Raw genomic sequence first — 19,002 nt, forward strand, 5'->3', positions numbered from 1 at the left:
AAAGTTCCTCAACATATACGATAAACCTTAGCTAATATACATATAATAACAATGAAAAACAAAGCTTTTTCTTTAAAATCAGGAACAAGACAAAGATGTTTACTCTCACATCATTATTATTCAACATACTACTGGAAGTCCTAGTCAGAGTAATCAGGCAAGGGAAAGAAATAAAAGGCATCCAAATTGGGAATGAAGAAGTAATTGTCACTAACTGCAGAGGACTTAATTCTATATATAGAGAAGTGCTAAAGATTTCACAAAAAACTATCAGAAGCAATAAACAAATATAGTTAAGTTGCAGGATATAAAATTAAAGTACAAAAATCTGTGCATTTATACTATCAATGAAATATTAGAATAAGAAATAAATAAATGTCAATCGATTTGCAATTGCAACAAAAAGGGTAAAATACCTAGGAATAAATGTAACAAAGGAACTGAAGAAACTATACACTGAATATTGCAAGACATTGTTGAAAGAAATGAAAGAAGACACAAAGAAGTTGAAAGATATTCCATGTATATAGATTGGAAGAATTAACATAGTAAATATTACCTAAAATAATATACAGATTTAATGCAATCCCCATAAAATTCCAATGGCATTTTTCAAATAAATAAAACCAAAAAATCATCATATTTGTATAAAATTGCAAAAGAGCCTGACCAGGCAGTAGCGCAGTGGATAGAGCGTTAGACTGGGATGCGGAAGGACCCAGGTTCGAGACTCTGAGGTCACCAGCTTGAGTGCGGGCTCATCTGGCTTGAGCAAAAGCTCACCAGCTTGGACCCAAGGTTGCTGGCTCGAGCAAGGGGTTACTCGGTCTGCTGAAGGCCCACGGTCAAGGCACATATGACAAAGCAATCAATGAACAACTAAGGTGTTACAATGAAAAACTGATGATTATGCTTCTCATCTCTCTCCATTCCTGTCTGTCTGTCCCTGTCTATCCCTCTCTCTGACTCTCTGTCTGTCCCTGTAAAAAAAAAAAAAAAAAAAAAAAAAAAAAATTGCAAAAATCCTGAATAGCCAGAACAGTCCTAAAAAAGAACAAAGCCAGAGGTATTACACTCCCTGAATTCAAAGCTATAATAATCAATACAGTATGATATTGGCAGAAAAATTAATGCAGAGAACAATGGAATAAAACTGAGAGTCCAGAAATAAACAAACATATACATGGACAATTAATTTTTGACAAAGGAGCTAAAAACATACAATGGAGAAAAGAAAGCCTCTTTAATAAATGGTGCTGGGAAAATTGGAAAGTCACATGCAAAAAAAATTAACTACATTGCTGTCTGACACCATACACAAAAGTATTAATTCAAAATGGATTAAAGACTTGAAAATAAAACCTGAAAACAATAAAATATACGGCCAACAAAAATTGGGTAATATTTTAAAATAAATATGAAGCGATAAAATATCCCCTAATTTGTGTGAGCAGAATACATGGAAGAAAACAGGCATGAAAGGAGGTGGAGGAGGATGTAGGTGGGATAAATGGTGGTGGGCAAAGACTTGAATTGCGGTGGTGAACACACATTATGGTGTACAGAGATGTGTGGTAGAATTTGGCATTTAAAACCTGTATAACAATGTTATCTAGTGTCACCCTAATAAATTAAATAATAAAGAAAGGCACTAAACTTACGGACCTTGGTTTCAGAGGGACTTTTGTGAACTTGGTCCCAAATAAATGCAAGGGAAGTAGAAGCAAAAATAAATGAATGTGACTATAATAAAAAGAAAACATCAATAAAATTTAAAGGCAATCAACACAGTGGGAAAAGTTATTTACAAACAATACCCCTGAGAAGGGGCCAATATCCAAAATACACAAAGCACTCATACAACTCAGCAGCAAAAAAACAATCTAATTAAAAAATGGGCAGAGGACCTGAACAGATACTTCCCCAAGAAGACATACAAATGACCAATAGATATATGAAAAGATGCTCAACTTCACTGTTTATAAGGGAAATGCAAATCAAAACTTTGATTAGATGCCACCCTATAACTGTTAGAATGTCTATCAATGAGAGAAGAAATAAATGTTGGCAAGAAGGTAAGAAAAAGGAATACTTACAAACTGCTGGTGGGAATGCAGACTGGTGCAGCCTCTATGTAAAACAGTATGGAGACTCCTCAAAAAATTAAAAATAGAGCTACAGTATGACCCCACAATTCCTGTTCTGGGCATCTACTTGAGTATTTGAAAACACTTATTTGTAAAGATATATGAACCCTTATGTTTCTTGCAGCATTATTCACAATAGCCAAGAAATGGCTACAACTTAGGTTTCCTTTAACAGATGACTATATATGGAACACATCTTCTCCATCCAATGAAATAATACTGCATAGTCATAAAAAAGATGAAATATTGCCATTTGCCACTACATGGATGAATCTTGAGATTATTGTGCTAAGTGAAATAAATCAGGTGGAAAAGGACAAGAACCATATGATTTCACTCATATGTGGAATGTAAAAAAGAAAGCAACAAATGAACAAACAAAAACAATCCTTATAGACACAGACAATAATACAGTGGTTACTGCGTTACTAGAGGGAAGGGGGAGGTAGAAGAGGGTGAAGGGAGTCAAATATGTGGTGCTGGAAGAAAACTAGAGTCTGAGCTGTGAGCACAGAATGTAATATATAGATGTTGTATTACAGAATTGCACACCTGAAATATATAATGTTATTAACCAATGTTACCTTAATATAGTAAATTTTAAAAAGAAAAAAAATTATTTTTTATAAGCTCTATTTCTAAAGGTAAGTGCTCTGAGCCTAAATGGAAAAGATCAAACAAGAAAAAATACTCAAAGCGAACAAACCTTTCAGTATTTACTAAAGTATTTTAGCAAGTAGACTTGGGCTCAATTTAAGTCACAGTCAGATCCTGAGTCAAAAATGATTTCATGGATCTGCCCTATTCTTCAGTCTTAATGCCTCCATTGATTAGGCAACTGAGATTATGTGGAGAGAATATCATAACAGTAAAAATGAATGTCCTTTAGAAGTGTAATTTTAAAAAATGCTGAAGAATTTTTGTATGTCAAAGATATTCAAAGACTTTCTTTACTAATGTGAAGGATTTTCAGCTTTAATTACTCTTCCCATGCTCATCTGGGTGGATGAAAGTTAATCTTCCAGGTCATAAATGTTTTTAAATTTAATGGGATCAAATAGATGACTAGCACTAGTTTGACTAAGTACCTCATAAGAAGGAATTTGAGGATATCTCCAATTCCACGTAGGACGTGGACACTGAGAAAGTGATCCTTTGGGAAAGTCGAGCCCAAGCATGTACCATGGAAAGAGCCAAGGTCTCAGAACATGGCGGTGCTGGGTTTACATCCCATGCACTCTATGGGTTCATCATTTATCCTCTTTGATTTCCTCACTTGCAAAGTGGGGATAACACCATTTAGAATAAATTACTTGATACACTTATTATAAAGAATAGAAAGAGGTAACATCTCTAAAAGGCTTAGCAGAATACCTGATACATAATACATATTTACTCCATTTCCCTGAATGATAGGTAAGTAGAATATGGAGGTTGGACTGAGGAAAATAAAGGTTTTCCTTCAACCAGTGTACTGGAAGGTAGAGTTAGTACTACTGGCTTTCCTGTAATTCAAGTGAGAAACTCTCTCTAAAGAGGCCCAGCGAGACTCAGGGTGTACCAAAACATAGTCCCAAGAGGAAATGTGGCTTACTGGTGAAAAGGAGTACACTGCAAATATCAAACAGATCGACAGGTTCTAATACCGGCTCTGCCACTTTCCAACTGTGTGCCTTCGGCTAGCTAGTTAACCTCTCTGCCTTTTCCCCCTGGATGTAAGGCAGTGATAATGACCTCTGTCTCACAGCGGGTGCAACAGACCATCCTCTGTGACTGACTCTCCTCTCTCAAGAAAGTGCTCTTGTAGGAAGGGTTCATTCTTATGAGTATGTGTGTTCCCTCACTTGTCATTAAGAAGGAGACCAGGGGTCACCTGACTAAGGAGGACCCCCAGCACATTGGCTGGGCTGACACAATCAGCTTCTCTCTCCCAGGGAGGACTAAATGATGCTTAAGAGGGTGCCCAGGGGGTAATGAAGATTCAGTAGAAAGTGAAGGCCAAAGGAAAGGCCACTTCCTGGCATCTACTCGTCAACGTACAAAATTTCAGTCCACAGTAACTGTGATGTTATTTCCCCTTCATGCCAGAGACATTTCTGAATGAAGCATATATTAAACAGTTTTCTCTGGAAAGGCCTAACAATTCTCATGGTAGCAATTTTAGTGTCATGATCTGAATATAGATTCAGGTTTAGGATTGCTTATTATTAACAAGTCCAACTAGGAAACAGCAGAGCTGAAACTCCACTTCTAACCACGCCTCTTTCTCAGACTCTATAGCGTTAGCCTAAGGAGTGGCTATTTCCTTAGCCTGTCCTCAATGGGCTCAGCTCATTAAGGGTAGCAAAAGGCACTCAGCAAGGATTACATGTCATTTTTCTCATTAACTAAAATAGGGACTATGGTGGGAAAAATGGGTTTTTTAGCTCCTGCAATCTTAAGCCTTCAAGAAAGGAAACGGCCTCCTAAATGACAGTAAACACACAAAGAAATCCTCTCCTATTTTACTATTAATCTCAACTATCAACCAATGTGTTAAAGACAGAATTTTTACCCATCTCCACACTTTTCATCTTTTACAGTGTTTTCTTTTCTCTTTTAACTTCCTATGTAAGAAATATTTCCTTTTCTCTGCTTTATAAACCCAAAGGTAATTTTGATTTATAGATTTTTAATAATTTTCATCCTAATTGAATTATCTTGGCTAAATGTACAAATGATTTTGTTTTTTGTGACAGAAAATTCATTTACATTCACTCATATTCTCTTTTCCTCCCGCCCGCCAATTGCTCCCAAACAGAAAGTTTCGTAGCTTGAAATCAACCAACAATGTGATTAATGCATTTCAGACATCCGCTAAAGTTTTCACACAAGCTGAAAAAATTGCATAGTTTTGGGGACACCAATAAGGACTTAGGTCAAAATAGTATTCTTCCACTGCTATTCACTGTGCAGTGGGGCCACTTAAGCACAGCATGGCAACTAGTACAAACACTCTTTTCCTTAATTTACATATGTGTGTGTGAATATATATGTATGTATGTGCATACATAAATATAAATATTTATATATATTTACATATATAAACACACACACACACACATATATATATATTTACACACACACATATAAAATCTGTGACCAGCAAAGTATAATCCAGGTTTCTTTTCAAAAGGAGCAATGAGTTCAAATGCACAGCTGGGTATGGCAGAAAACACGCAATTAGACAAATTGGATTTAAGAGTTACGTAAAGTCTTGACTGAGCCAGTGAATGAGAAGCTGAATGAAACGTTGTGATTGCTGCTCTAGTGCCTCGAAAGGGCAGAATATGTGGATATGTGTGTTTTGGGCAAATAAAAGGCTATTACTGGGAGTTATGGAGTGTAGTTGGCATTCCATGAAAGTTAGACCTCACAGTGTTTCAAAGTGGGCTGTGCTGGGAATAAAATGTTGTCCATGGCTTAAAGAGGGAGTTTGCTAGAGATGTGCCTAAAATGAAAGATATGGCAAAGCTAATTTGGAGTTATATTTCTGGGAAAAAAAATGAAAGTAGAAAAATTTACATAATATGGAACTTTTCAATAGGCTGATAAAAATTCTTAGAGAATTCTAAGTATGAGGGATACATTATATATTATTTCCCCACTAGAAGTGAACCTTTCCAGCTAAAGCAGGTATATTCTGGAGAAGATAACAAATAAAGTCTATAGCTTCAGAATTTTTCACCAAGAATACTCAAACCAATGACTAAGTATTGAAGATAAGGCTTTTCGCTAGAGTGGCTCTGGTCGCAATATGGCGACGCCCAGGATGGGCAGAGCATCGCCCCCTGGTGGGCAGAGCGTCGCCCCTGGTGGGCGTGCCGGGTGGATCCCGGTCGGGCGCATGCGGGAGTCTGTCTGACTGTCTCTCCCCGTTTCCAGCTTCAGAAAAATGAAAAAATGAAAAGAAAAAAAAAATAAAATAAAAAAAGAAGATAAACCTTTTTATAGGATTAAGAAGCTGGAACTAAATTACCACGCTTTCCTATTTGCAAATAATCTTATTTGCAAATTTGTCTCAAGGCAACAGAATGAAAAGTAGATATTCTCTCTCAACAGCTCCCTGAAATAAATGAGATTAAAAAAAAGTGATTGCCTGAGAGTCCTTATTTATTTATTTATTTTTCTTTCTTTCTTTCTTTCTTTTGCGAGAGAGACAGAGAGAGGGACAGATAGGGACAGACAGACAGGAAGGGAGAGAGATGAGAAGCATCAATTCTTTGTTGCCAGCACCTTTGTTGTTCACTGATTGCTTTCTCATATGTGCCTTGACAGGGGGACTACAGTAGAGCAAGTGACCCCTTGCTTAAGCCAGAGACCTTGGGCTGCAAACCAGAGGCCATGGGGTCATGTCCATGATCCCATGCTCAAGCCAGCAACCCCACACTCATGCCAGTGAGCCCGTGCTTAAGCTGGTGACCTCAGGGTTTCGAACCTGGGTCCTCTGTGTCCCAGGCGGACGTTCTATCCACTGTGCCACTGCCTAGTCAGGCTGAGAGTCTTACTTTCTTAAAACATCCTGTATTAATTGACAAAAATACCTATGAGTGCCTATGACACCAGTCCTTATGGCATCAGAGGCTTGTCTCTCAGTGTGCAATGTAAAAATATATCCATAAAATCCTTGCTAATAATAACTTCTTGTCTGTTGATGCTGTCTATTAAAATCTCTATTACCAATCTCAAGTTTAATTTGTTAAACTTATAAAAAAAATCTTTTGAACATCTCTAACTTGCAAAGCACATGCTATAGACCCGACATGGCCAACATATGGCCTGCAGGCTGAATCCGGCCCGCATAATGAGTTCATGCGGCCCATGATTAAATTTTTAATATTCTCTGCTACTTTAAAATCTCAGCTGCACAGAAGCGGAAGCGTCTTTGATTATTGGAAATTGAGATATTTAAGATGATAGTGATACGCGGAAAAGAATTCTGCATGTGACTAATCTAGGGTTAACGTCCAATAATTGGTTGAATGGATTTGCGATACTTCTTTACTTTAAAAAAAAATTCCATTATAAAGATTTACAACTTTTGTACTCATCTGTACTTGATATGAACTGTTTGACATTTAGCGGCGATGTGAAACCCACATTCTTTTAGGTGAAGTTTGCCAATGCGCACCCAAGATCAAACAATTTGTTATTTTTGTGGTCAAGTGTGCTCAATCAAATGGCATTGTAGCATAGACAATAGCTGCAGTTGATAATTGAAAATGTGTCCAGGCTGTTTGTAAAATGAAATAATTGTTTTATTTACAATATAACCCCTTAAAGCTCATTCTATTAATTAAATATTGTGATACAGTTTGGATATTTATATGGTATGTAATTATATTTTTATTAAAATAATATTGTATATTAAAATTTTTTACTCACTTATATTTATTCATAAACAAATTACATAATAAAATTTTTTTTACTTAAACAAATTGTTTTTATATTTAACATTTTTTAATTTTAATATTTCATCCAGCCTGTGAGAAAAGTTTTCTTTCTAATCTGGCCCAGGGGCAAAAACTGTTGGCCACGCCTGCTATAGACAGTGGCAAGTACAAGAGGATAGCACCATCCCACAAATTTATAATCTAATGAGACAGACAATGTGTTGTTGCAATTTTGCCACACACTTGATGGTTGTGCAACAAGATTTTTTTTTAGTCTGATGATATAGAAAATTACTTTGAAAAGTATATTATGCTTGTTATTTAAATGGGAATTTTTTTTTTAATGTAACCATTTTGGGAGCAACTATTACAATAAAGTATTACATGATGCCATTAAGCTTCTGATCAAGTAACTCTGTTTCTGCATCATAATGGCCACAGTAGTTGTGAAAAAGTCCTTATAATAAAACTGACAAAGACCCTTAATGGCAAGTAAAAAAAAATTCAATAATGACAATTAACTACCAAGGTTTCTCACATTTGACAAAACTTTAAATTCTTGTCAACAGTTGTCTATCAAGTTATCAAATTGCAAATGCCCTATTTGGAGGAGTAACCCCTCCCTCCATTTATTTATATATGAGAAAGCTTTCTGAAGTTGTATGTTTGTTAAGGATAGAGCAACAGATAATTCCTCTAAGAGGAATGAAGTTTGGCAAAAGTACAGCAAATGTGATTGTTATGTGGCTAGCTTCTGCTTCTCAGTCTAAAATTCTTTTTGAGAGAGAGAGAGAGAGAGAGAGAGAGAGAGAGAGAGAAGGTGGTCTCACACATCCTAAAAACTTTCAAAAATGCCAGAGAGGGTAGGGGCTCAGTAAAACTTTATTAACCTAGGTTAAAAAAAGCTCTTTATCCTTGAGCAAGTACTGTATCCTAATACACCCCAGACATAGGGAAGGATATTTGCTGCTGATCAGTGAATGTTCATTGAATTTAAGTACTTTATGGACTTTTTCAGCTCAATAACCATCATAAATCCTTTCCTCGTTCTAATGACAGACCACAGAGAAATGTTTTAAATAAAACATTTCATTTACTCTGATCATTAATAATTTTGTGATATGTCTTAAATAAAAATTCAATAAGACAAAAAATAAAGAGAATGAAAGAAATAAGTAAAAATCATAGTTCATACTTTGATGTGCTTCTGACTTTAATTCCTACCAACATGAGTAATGCTAGAAATAGTGAATATTTTCTATTGTGTTAGCACCAAAGAGTTGTTAGTTCTGAACTGATAAAACTTTTCTCCAAACCTGAATATTTATGGACAGAATTCCTAGTCTGTAAAACCAAATTCAATGTTGATCTTGTTAGAGGGACTAGGAGTAAGAACATAAACATAGACAAATAAGAAAATAGAGACTTACTGTATCACGTTGTCTGTTATCTTTCCCTGATATTATCAAGAAGTAGTTCCATGTCAGTAGTAACAACAAAACCAGTGGTATCATGTAGAGCTCAAAGTTCCAGACAACAAAGAGAAAGAGCTGAAAGAGAGAGAAGAGAGAAAAAAAGATGAGTTACTTCTAAATTTCATTAAATGTACTCTCTTTTCCATATTCCACCTCAAAAACCACAAAGCTAAATGCTTCAAAATGGAAAGATTTATCTTGAAAACAAAGCCTTGAAACTTGTTAAGTATTTTTCTAAAAGCACAAGTGACCCCTGGAAAGTCACAGGTAAGAGTTTTACTTTGTTTAATTCGAAAAACTGATATCATTACATTGTCAATAAGGCAATTTAAAATTTTCTCTTTCAGTGAAATTATTGTTAGGTTGAACAAAATAAACTAAAAACAAACAAACAAACAAACAAAAAAGACTGCAAAATAAGCTTCACTACATTGTCAGAAATAGCTGATCTATCTGCCTTAATAAGAAAGACTGAACCACTACTTAATATCAGGGGCTTTAAAAAAAAAAACTCACTTGGATAACACAATGGGCAAGCATAATAGGCGGATGAAAATAGCAAGTCTATACAAGAGAGCCTCAGAGATTTCACCTTATGAATGAAAGCACTGCTACCAACAAGTATAAAAGAGGTTGGTTAACATTTAGCATTAACCACAGAAATCAAAAAGCTATTTCAAAAAAAAGAGGAGTTTTATCAAAGAAAAAATTTAAATATCTATTTCTATTATCTTTTAAAACTACCTACTTCTCTAAGTCTATAGATGATTTTTAAAAATTGTGAGACAAATAACTCATGTAGGCAGGCAGAAGGAGCCGTTCTAAGAGCATCACATTGTAAATAACAAGCATTGGGTATAAAGTACAGTATATGTCTCTTCCACCTCCTCCACCAGACTCTTAGCCTGGACAGATCTTTGAGATTTTCTGGGTCTGTGGCAGCTGCTGCTAAATTAAGGCCATGTGAAGTCAGACAGTAGTTAAGCTCCTACTCCTGATGCTAACCTTTTGGCACCACCCATATTCTCCGTTTCGTTTCCTCCTCTGTAAAATGGCAATGTGAAGAATATCTACCTGTGAGGCTGTGAGAATTAAACAGCTGAAACATTTTAAGGATTTAATACACTGCTTAGTATCCAGTAAGTGTTCAAAACATATTTTCTGTAACTGATATTCATATCTCACAAAACTCAGAAGGTTAATTATCGACTATGGTCATCAGGTGATGCACATTTTCATAGTGAAAACTAGAAAGTCATTGGCCTGCTAAGATTTAGCTGAACCACAATATAACTGGGACTGTTAGCCAGATGTAACACAAACACCTTGCATTTAATAGACCAGAAAGGTTAGGAGCTTTACCCTAAGAATGCTTGTGTTGGGAACTGCAGCCTTCTTAATAAACCTTAGCCAACTCTACAGCGTGGTAAATAGAAAAAATTAAACTGTGTGAAATAGTAGAGAGACCCCTGGCTTACAGGCAGAAAGACAGGTTCTGAGCCTTAGAAAGTTACTCTGCCTCACTGTTTTCATTTCTTAACAGATGTCTATAGGTCTGATCACCTCTAACATACTTTCTCTAATATTTAAAGTGACTTTTAAAAATTATATTACTGTACAATTAAAATTTTAAAAAATTTATTGAATTTTTTGGGTGACATTAGTTAATAAAATTATACAGGTTTCAGGTGCACAATTCTATAATTTATCATCTATATATTAGGGTTTTTAAAATGTGACATTAAATTTTGAAAATTGCATTTTTTACTGAATTAGTTGATATTCATAACTCAGATAGACACCAAAAGCAGAAATAATGGTTTAGTAACCTAAGAAATGAATTTTGGACAGCATTACATGGTAACTATAAAGTCAAGTTTCTGAATAGAAAAATCTCAAATATGTCAATGCATCAAATGAGCCACATCTTTTTTATCACAAGTGAAAAATTTCCAGAAAATATTTCCCTTTAATGTTTAAAATTTATGCAAAATATAAAAAGATAATATAAATTATTGTTGTTGACTGATAATTCTATAAAAATGTATTTTTAAAAATAATTCTTTATTCAGGAAGTGAATTAAGACAAATCTGGCAGACATAACACATGTAAAGGGAAAATTATTTTTGGCTAGAATCCATACTAATTCTTTACACATTTCTTTATAAAATTTAGGTAATCAGTATAATATAAACTCTTAAGGGTAGGCACTTTTCTTTTTGTTCGCTGTTCTATTACCAGGGCCTAGAATAGTGCTTGTGGCACAATGGGTGATTAAGCAAGGAGACTGTGATATTAAATAAATATATATTTGTTGAATTAATAAATAAATGGACATTGGGTTCCCAAGTCATTTAATGTGAGTCTTCTGAATTATTTGTATTAGTAAATTGCCCTACGGAGCTACTGTATAAAATCAGGTGACTTCAGGAAACTGTAGACAGAATTATAACCTGGAATGCCACTAACAAATTTCTCTTTGAGGCACATAAGGTAGAAGTACCTCGGTCCTTCTGAAAAGGTTATCTTTCCATCCTGTTAGTGCTGTCATGAACTGTCTTGTGTACTATGGTCTGACCACAGTTTTCTATATGGTTGCTCTTTCCTAGGACATTCACTTGACTCAGTGTGTTCTGGCTTCATATGATTCCATTGCTAAATATCACCGATTCTAATCATTTTTAACCTGTTGAATATGTATATATCCCCCCTTGTAATATCTACTCTTTGGTGGTAGAGTCTTATTGTTGCTCAGAATAAACTTCCTTGCAGTGTCTATGTATTGGTGTTAGTTGTTGCATAGAATACACTTTCTAGGTGATAATCCTGTAAATAATCAAGATATCTGTAATGCCTTTTTCTTCTATAGGTTCAACATCACTAGTTGCTTCAAGCACGAGTTATAAGATGTGGTACTGGGGATTCTACATGGCAGACATTTTCTTCTCACCACATCCAAATCAATACATCAGTAGCTTTCTTAAAATATAGCACTCAGAACTGATACAATACTTCCCATGAATACTTATGACTATGGATACGCCCTTACAACATGAGCACTGGAATTCAGATGAAGAACAATATAAAAGAGAAACAAAGGAAGAAACTGTATTAGTTTTATGAATTGTGGCAGTGCAAAAATAGTCTCTTTCCCTATTGTGTGTTTTCTAAGAATCTAACCTGTTAAGAATCTAATTTTGGGGTAACTAAGTAAAAATTTTGGGGTAATGATGTTAAAAATATCTGGGTGGTTTTTTTTTAATTTTTTTCCTTTTTGTGTTTTTCTGAAGCTGGAAATGGGGAGGCAGTCAGACAGACTCCTGCATGTGCCCAACAGGGATCCACCCGGCATGCCCACCAGGGGGCGATGCTCCACCCATCTGTGGTGTTGCACTGCTGCAACCAGAGCCATTCTAGCGCCTGAGGCAGAGGCCACAGAGCCATCCTCAGCGCCTGGGCCAGCCCTGCTCTAGTGGAGCCTCGGCTGCGGGAGGGAAAGAGAGAGACAGAGAGGAAGGAGAGGGGGAGGGGTGGAGAAGCAGATGGGTGCCTCTCCTATGTGCCCTGGCTGGGAATCGAACCCGGGACTCCCGCACACCAGGCCGACACTCTACCACTGAGCCAACCAGCCAGGGCCTATCTGGGTTTTTTTAACAGTGAAAGGAGAAGAGGCAGAGACAGACTCCTGCATGTGACCTGACTGGGATCCACCTAGCAAGCCCACTAGAAGGTGATGCTTTGCCCATCTGGGGCACTGCTCCACTGTTCAGCAACAAAACTCTTTTTAGCACCTGAGTCAGAGGCTATAGAGTCATCCTCAGCACCTGGGGCCAACTCGCACCAATCAAGCCATGGCTACAGGAGGTGTAAAGGGAGAGAGAGAGAAGCATGAGGGGGAGACATGGAGAAGCAGATAGGCACTTCTTCTGTGTGCTCTGACCAGGAATTGAACCTGGGACATCCACACACCAGGCTGACACTCTACCACTGAGCCAAGTGGCCAGGGCCAAAAATATCTTTTTTTTTTTTTTTTTTTTTTTTTTTTTTTTTTTTAGTGAGAGGCAGGGAGGCAGAGACAGACTCCAGCATTCACCCTGATAGGATCTACCTGGCTAGCCCCTTATCAGATCATGATCTGCCCATCTGGGCCACTGATTTGTTGCTTAATGAAGAGCTATTTTCACACCTGAGGAAAGGCCATGGAGCCATCCTCAGCACCTGGGGCCAACTTTGTTTTAACCACTTGAGCCATAGCTGTGGGAGGGGAAGAGAGAAAGAAAAATGAGGGGGCATGGAGAAGCAGATCGTCACCCCTCCTGTATGCCTTTACTGGGAACTGAACTGAGACTTCCACATGGTTGGCCAAAGCTCTACTGCTGAGCCAACCAGCCAGAGCCCAAAAATATCTTACAAAACAAAACAAAACAAGAGTATACTCTAAAAACTATTAGACATAGAAGAAAAAAATTGAATGAGATAAAAATAAATGAAAGAATATACCTTGCTCATGGATTAGAAAAATTAATACTGTTAAAATGCCCTTATTACCTATAGTAATATACAGATTCAGTGCAACCCCTATTAAAACATCAATGGCATTCTTTTTCTTTTCTTTTTTGTAGTGAGAGGCAGGGAGATAGAAAGACAGACCCAGACTCCCACATGTGCTGGGACCATGATCCATCCAGCAACCCCTGTCTGCTATTGATGCTTGAATCAACCAAGCCATCCTCTGTGCCTGGGGCCAACATTTGAACCAATCCAATGAAACCCCTGGCTTCTGAGAGGGGAAGAGAGAGAGAAGATGGAGAGAAAGAGGAGGAGAAGCAGATGGAAACTTCTCATGTGTGCCCTGACCAGGGATCAAACCTTGGACAATTGCATGCTGGGTCATGCTTTATCCACTGAGCAAACTGACCAGGGTTCCAATGGCATTCTTCACAGAATTAGAACAATGAATCTTAAAATTTATATGAAATCACAGAAGACCCAAAAGCCAAAGATATCTTGAGAAAGAATAGAGCGGGAGGTATCATGCAACCTGATATCAAACTATACTACAAAACTACAATAATATAGTATTGGTGAAAAACAGATACATAGAATAGAATGATAAAAAACAGATCAATGGAATAGAATAGAGAACCTAGAAATAAATCCCTGCTACACAGCCAATTAATCTATGACAAAGGAGGCAAGGATACACAATAGGGGAAAGACAGTCTTTTCATTAAGTGTTGAGAAGAAACCTAGACAGATACATGCAAAAAAGTGAAAGTGGATCATTTCTTATACCATATATAAAAATAAATTCTAAATTGATTAAAGATTTATATAAAACTATAAAATTCCGAGAAGAAAATAGGCAGTAAACTTTGACATTAGCATATCTTTTTGAATAAATTTCCTCAAGCAAGGAAAACAAAGGGAAAAATAAACAAGTGAGACTATATTAAACTAAAGTTTTTCACAGTGAAGGAAATCATCAACAAAATGAAAAGACAACTTACTGAATGAGAGAACATATTTGCCAATATTACACCTAATAAGGGTTTAATATCCAAAATATATAAAAAAAAACTCATGAAACTTAACACACACACACACACACAATATAATACAAACATTGGGCAGAGGACCTAAGTAGACACTTCTTCTAAAAGGACATACAGATATCCAATAGACATCAGAAAAGAAGCCCAACAACACTAATCATCAGGGAAATGCAAATGCAAATCACAGGGAGGTACTACTATTCCATACCTGTCAAAATGGTTATAAATATAAATCAACAGAAAACACTACTGATGAAGAAGTGGAGAAAAAGGAACCCTGTACACTGTTGGTAAGAGTGTACATTAGTGCAGTCTCTATGGAATATAGTACAGAGATTCTTAAAAAATTAAAAATAGCATTACTTTGTGACCTGATGATTCTACTTCTGGGTATCTAGCTGAAGAAAACAAAAACACTGAAGAAAAGATATATGCACCCCTATGTTCACCGTAGTGGTAACAGTGCCAGCCAAGACATAGAAGCTACCTGGATCTCCATCAGTGGATGAATACATAAAGAAGATGTAGTCTGCATAATCAATGAAATATTATTCAGCAATAAAAAAGAATAAAAGCTAGTAATCTGAGACAACAGGGATGAATCTAGAAGGTATTACGCTAACTAAAATAAAGTCAAAGACAAATAAATTACAATCTTACTTGTATGTTGAGTCTAAAATAACAAAATAAATGAATGAACAAAATAGAAGCTGATCCATAGATACAGAGAAAAAGCTTATGCTTGTCTAAGGGGAGGTGATAAGGGTATGGGAATAAAAAAATAATGAAGCTATATGAGCCCTGGCCAGTTGGCTCAGTGGTAGAGCATCGGCCTGGCGTGTGGAAGTCCCAAGTTTGATTCTCGGCCAGGGCACACAGGAGAGGCACCCATCCGCTTCTCTACCCTTATCCCTCTCCTTTCTCTCTATATCTCTCTTCCCCTCCAACAGCCAAGGCTCCATTGGGACAAAATTGGCCCAGGTGCTGAGGATGGCTCCATGACCTTGGCCTCTGGTGCTAGAATGGCTCCGGTTGCAACAGAGCAACACCCCAGATGGGCAGAGCATCACCGCCTAGTGCAGGGGTCAGGAACCTATGGTTCATAAGCCATATGTGGCTCTTTTGATGGCTGCATCTGGATTGCAGATAAATCTTTAATAAAAAAAAAATAATGTCAAAAATACAAAACAATGTATTATAATCCATTCATTTCCTACCGCTCATGTTCATGGTTGTGGGTGGCTGGAGCCAATCACAGCTGTCTTCTGGGACAACACCAAATTTTTATTGGATAATGTGTAACGTACACGGGTTGTTGTGAGGTCAGGAAGTAAACTTCCCTCCTTTTAATCAAGTAGTCAGCTAGCTAATTGCAGAAACCCTTTTGACGAAGAAGATGGCTAAAAGAAAAAAAGATGAGGAGTATCGTACTTTTCAGCAGGAATGGAAAGAGGAATTCACCTTTGTGGAGAGAGCAGGTTCTGCAGTGTGTCTAATACGCAATGATAAAATTGCATCGATGAAATGGTCAAATATAAAGTGGCACTTCGACACATGCCATACTACATTTGCATTGAAATATCCAGTGGGGGACAGCAGGAAGAAAGCATGTCAAGAGCTACTGTGCAGAGTGCAAGCTAGTCAGCAGCAACTCCGTGTTTGGACCCAACAAGGTGACTGGAATTAGGCTAGCTTTGCTGGTGCTTTAGCAATTGTGAGAAACAGAAAGCCATTTACAGATGGGGAGTATACCAAAACATTCATGCTTGATGTTGCCAATGAACTTTTTGATGACTTTTTGGATAAAGACAAGATAATCAAACGAATAAAAGACATGCCTCTGTCGGCAAGAACTGTTCAGGATCGTACCATCATGATGGAAATCAAATTGAGGCAACACAAATGAAGGACATAAATGCAGCACCATTCTTTTCTCTCTCTTTGGATGAGTCAACAGACATAAGCCATTTATTCCAGTTCAGCATGATTGTAAGGTATGCTGTCGGTGACACACTACATGAGGAAAGTCTTGCTGTTTTGCCTATGAAAGAGACAACAAGAGGGGAGCATTTATTCAAGTCTTTCACTGAGTTCACTAAAGAAAAAAAATCTACTGATGGATAAACTTATTTCAGTCTGTACTGATGGTGTTCCATGCATGGTGGGAAAAAACAGAGGATTCATAGCGCTTCTTCATGAACATGAAAAGAGACCCATCCTAAGTTTTCACTGCATCCTACATCAGGAGGCACTTTGTGCTCAGATGTGTGGCAAGCAGCTTGGTGAGGTGATGTTGCTGGTCATTTGGGTGGTCAACTTTATTGTTGCCCGAGCTTTAAATGATCGCCAGTTTAAAACACTGCTGGATGAAGTTGGGAATAATTATCCTGGTCTGCTTCTGCACAGCAATGTGCATTGGTTGTCAAGAGGGAAGGTGCTCAGCCATTTTGCAGCTTGTCTGAGTGAAATCCGGACTTTTCTTGAAATGAAAAACGTCAAGCATCCTGAGTTAGCTAACATTGAGTGGCTCCTGAAGATCTACTATCTCGTGGACATGACTGAACATCTGAGCCAGCTCAGTGTGAAAATGCAAGGCATTGCAAATACAGTCTTATCCCTTCAACAAGCAGTGTTTGCATTTGAAAACAAGCTGGAACTCTTCATTGCCGTTTACTACACTTTGAAAAACTGGGAGAGTTTAAAGATGCATGCACAGCAAGTGATCCTGCTCAACATCTTAATCTCCAGCAGCTAGCGGGCTTCACATCTAATCTCCTGCAGTCATTCAAAGCACGCTTTGGAGAATTTCGTGAGCGCACTTGTCTTTTTAAATTCATCACCCATCCACACGAGTGTGCAGTGGACAGCACCGACCTGAGTTACATCCCCAGTGTCTCCATCAGAGATTCTGAGCTACAAGCTGCTGACCTGAAGGCCTCAGACATGTAGGTGAATAAATTCAAGTCACTGAATGAAGATTTGGAAAGACTTGCAGGACAGCAAGCAGAGTTGGCGAGCAAACACAAGTGGGGAGAAATGTAAAACTTCAACACATGGACCAGCTGATTGTCAAAACTTGGAACATGCTTCCCGTCACATACCACACACTGCAGCGTGTGAGTATTGCTGTACTAACAATGTTTGGCTCTACGTATGCATGTGAGCAGTCTTTCTCACATCGAAAGAACGTTAAGACCAACCTATGATCACGTTTAACAAATGGAAGTCTCAACGCCTGCATGAAACTTAACCTCACCACGTATCAACCAGACTACAAAGCCATCAGCAAAACCATGCAGCACCAGAAGTCGCATTAATGGTAAGAAGTACTTTATTCACCATTGGTTAGCAACAGCATAACAACGTATTAAAAAGAATTCAGAGACTTATTGTACTTTAAAAGTGTTGGTCTTGCATAAAATGCACACATTACTTATATTTAGTGTAAATATATTGTATGGCTCTCATGGAATTACATTTTAAGATGTGTGGCATCATGGCTTTCTCAGCCAAAAAGGTTCCTGACCCCTGCTCTCGTGGATCCTGGTCAGGCGCATGTGGGAGTTTGTCTCTCTGCTTCCCACTCCTCGCTTTAGAAAAATACAAAATAATAATAATAATAATAATAATAATGAAGCAATAAATAAAACCAAGAGATCTTTGAATAAACTCTAAATAAAAAAGGATTTATTTTTTTTTCTGAATATGAAACTGCAGATTTTTAAAGTTCATATGTTACCAAGAAAAGGTATTTAACACTTACTATGTGATATATAATACTGAGTGTTTAAATTAAGATGTGACATAGTTTCTGGACTCAGATTGTTATGATTCACTAAGAAAAAAGCAATCGTCCACTGTAGTATTACTGATGCTTTAATACTTAATGAGGGGAGATTCTTCTAATACAGAGAACTTTTTTTTTTTTTCTTCTTTTTTTTTTTTTTCTGAAGCTGGAAACAGGGAGAGACAGTCAGACAGACTCCCGCATGCGCCCGACTGGGATCCACCCGGCACGCCCACCAGGGGGCGACGCTCTGCCCACCAGGGGGCGATGCTCTGCCCATCCTGGGCGTCGCCATATTGCGACCAGAGCCACTCTCGCGCCTGAGGCAGAGGCCACAGAGCCATCCCCAGTGCCCGGGCCATCTTTGCTCCAATGGAGCCTTGGCTGCGGGAGGGGAAGAGAGAGACAGAGAGGAAAGCATGGCGGAGGGGTGGAGAAGCAAATGGGTGCTTCTCCTGTGTGCCCTGGCCGGGAATCGAACCCGAGTCCTCCGCACACTAGGCCGATGCTCTACCGCTGAGCCAACCGGCCAGGGCTACAGAGAACTTTTAGAGCAGCGGTTCTCAACCGGTGGGTCGCGATCCCGGTGATTTTCCGATGGCTTT

General features: G+C 37.8%; 1 protein-coding gene across 7 annotated transcripts in view; it reads right to left on the bottom strand.

Moving 5' to 3' along the window:
• Positions 1-19,002, bottom strand: part of MCTP1 (multiple C2 and transmembrane domain containing 1) — a 580,456-nt gene that overhangs the window by 105,021 nt on the left and 456,433 nt on the right. For all 7 annotated transcript variants that reach the window (XM_066273828.1, XM_066273827.1, XM_066273825.1 and 4 more), the window contains one exon: positions 9,010-9,129. In XM_066273828.1, coding sequence (XP_066129925.1) covers positions 9,010-9,129 — 120 coding nt within the window. The remainder of the gene's footprint in view (positions 1-9,009; positions 9,130-19,002) is intronic.

Source organism: Saccopteryx bilineata, chromosome 4 (assembly GCF_036850765.1).
Source record: "Saccopteryx bilineata isolate mSacBil1 chromosome 4, mSacBil1_pri_phased_curated, whole genome shotgun sequence".
NCBI classification, from domain to species: domain Eukaryota; kingdom Metazoa; phylum Chordata; class Mammalia; order Chiroptera; family Emballonuridae; genus Saccopteryx; species Saccopteryx bilineata.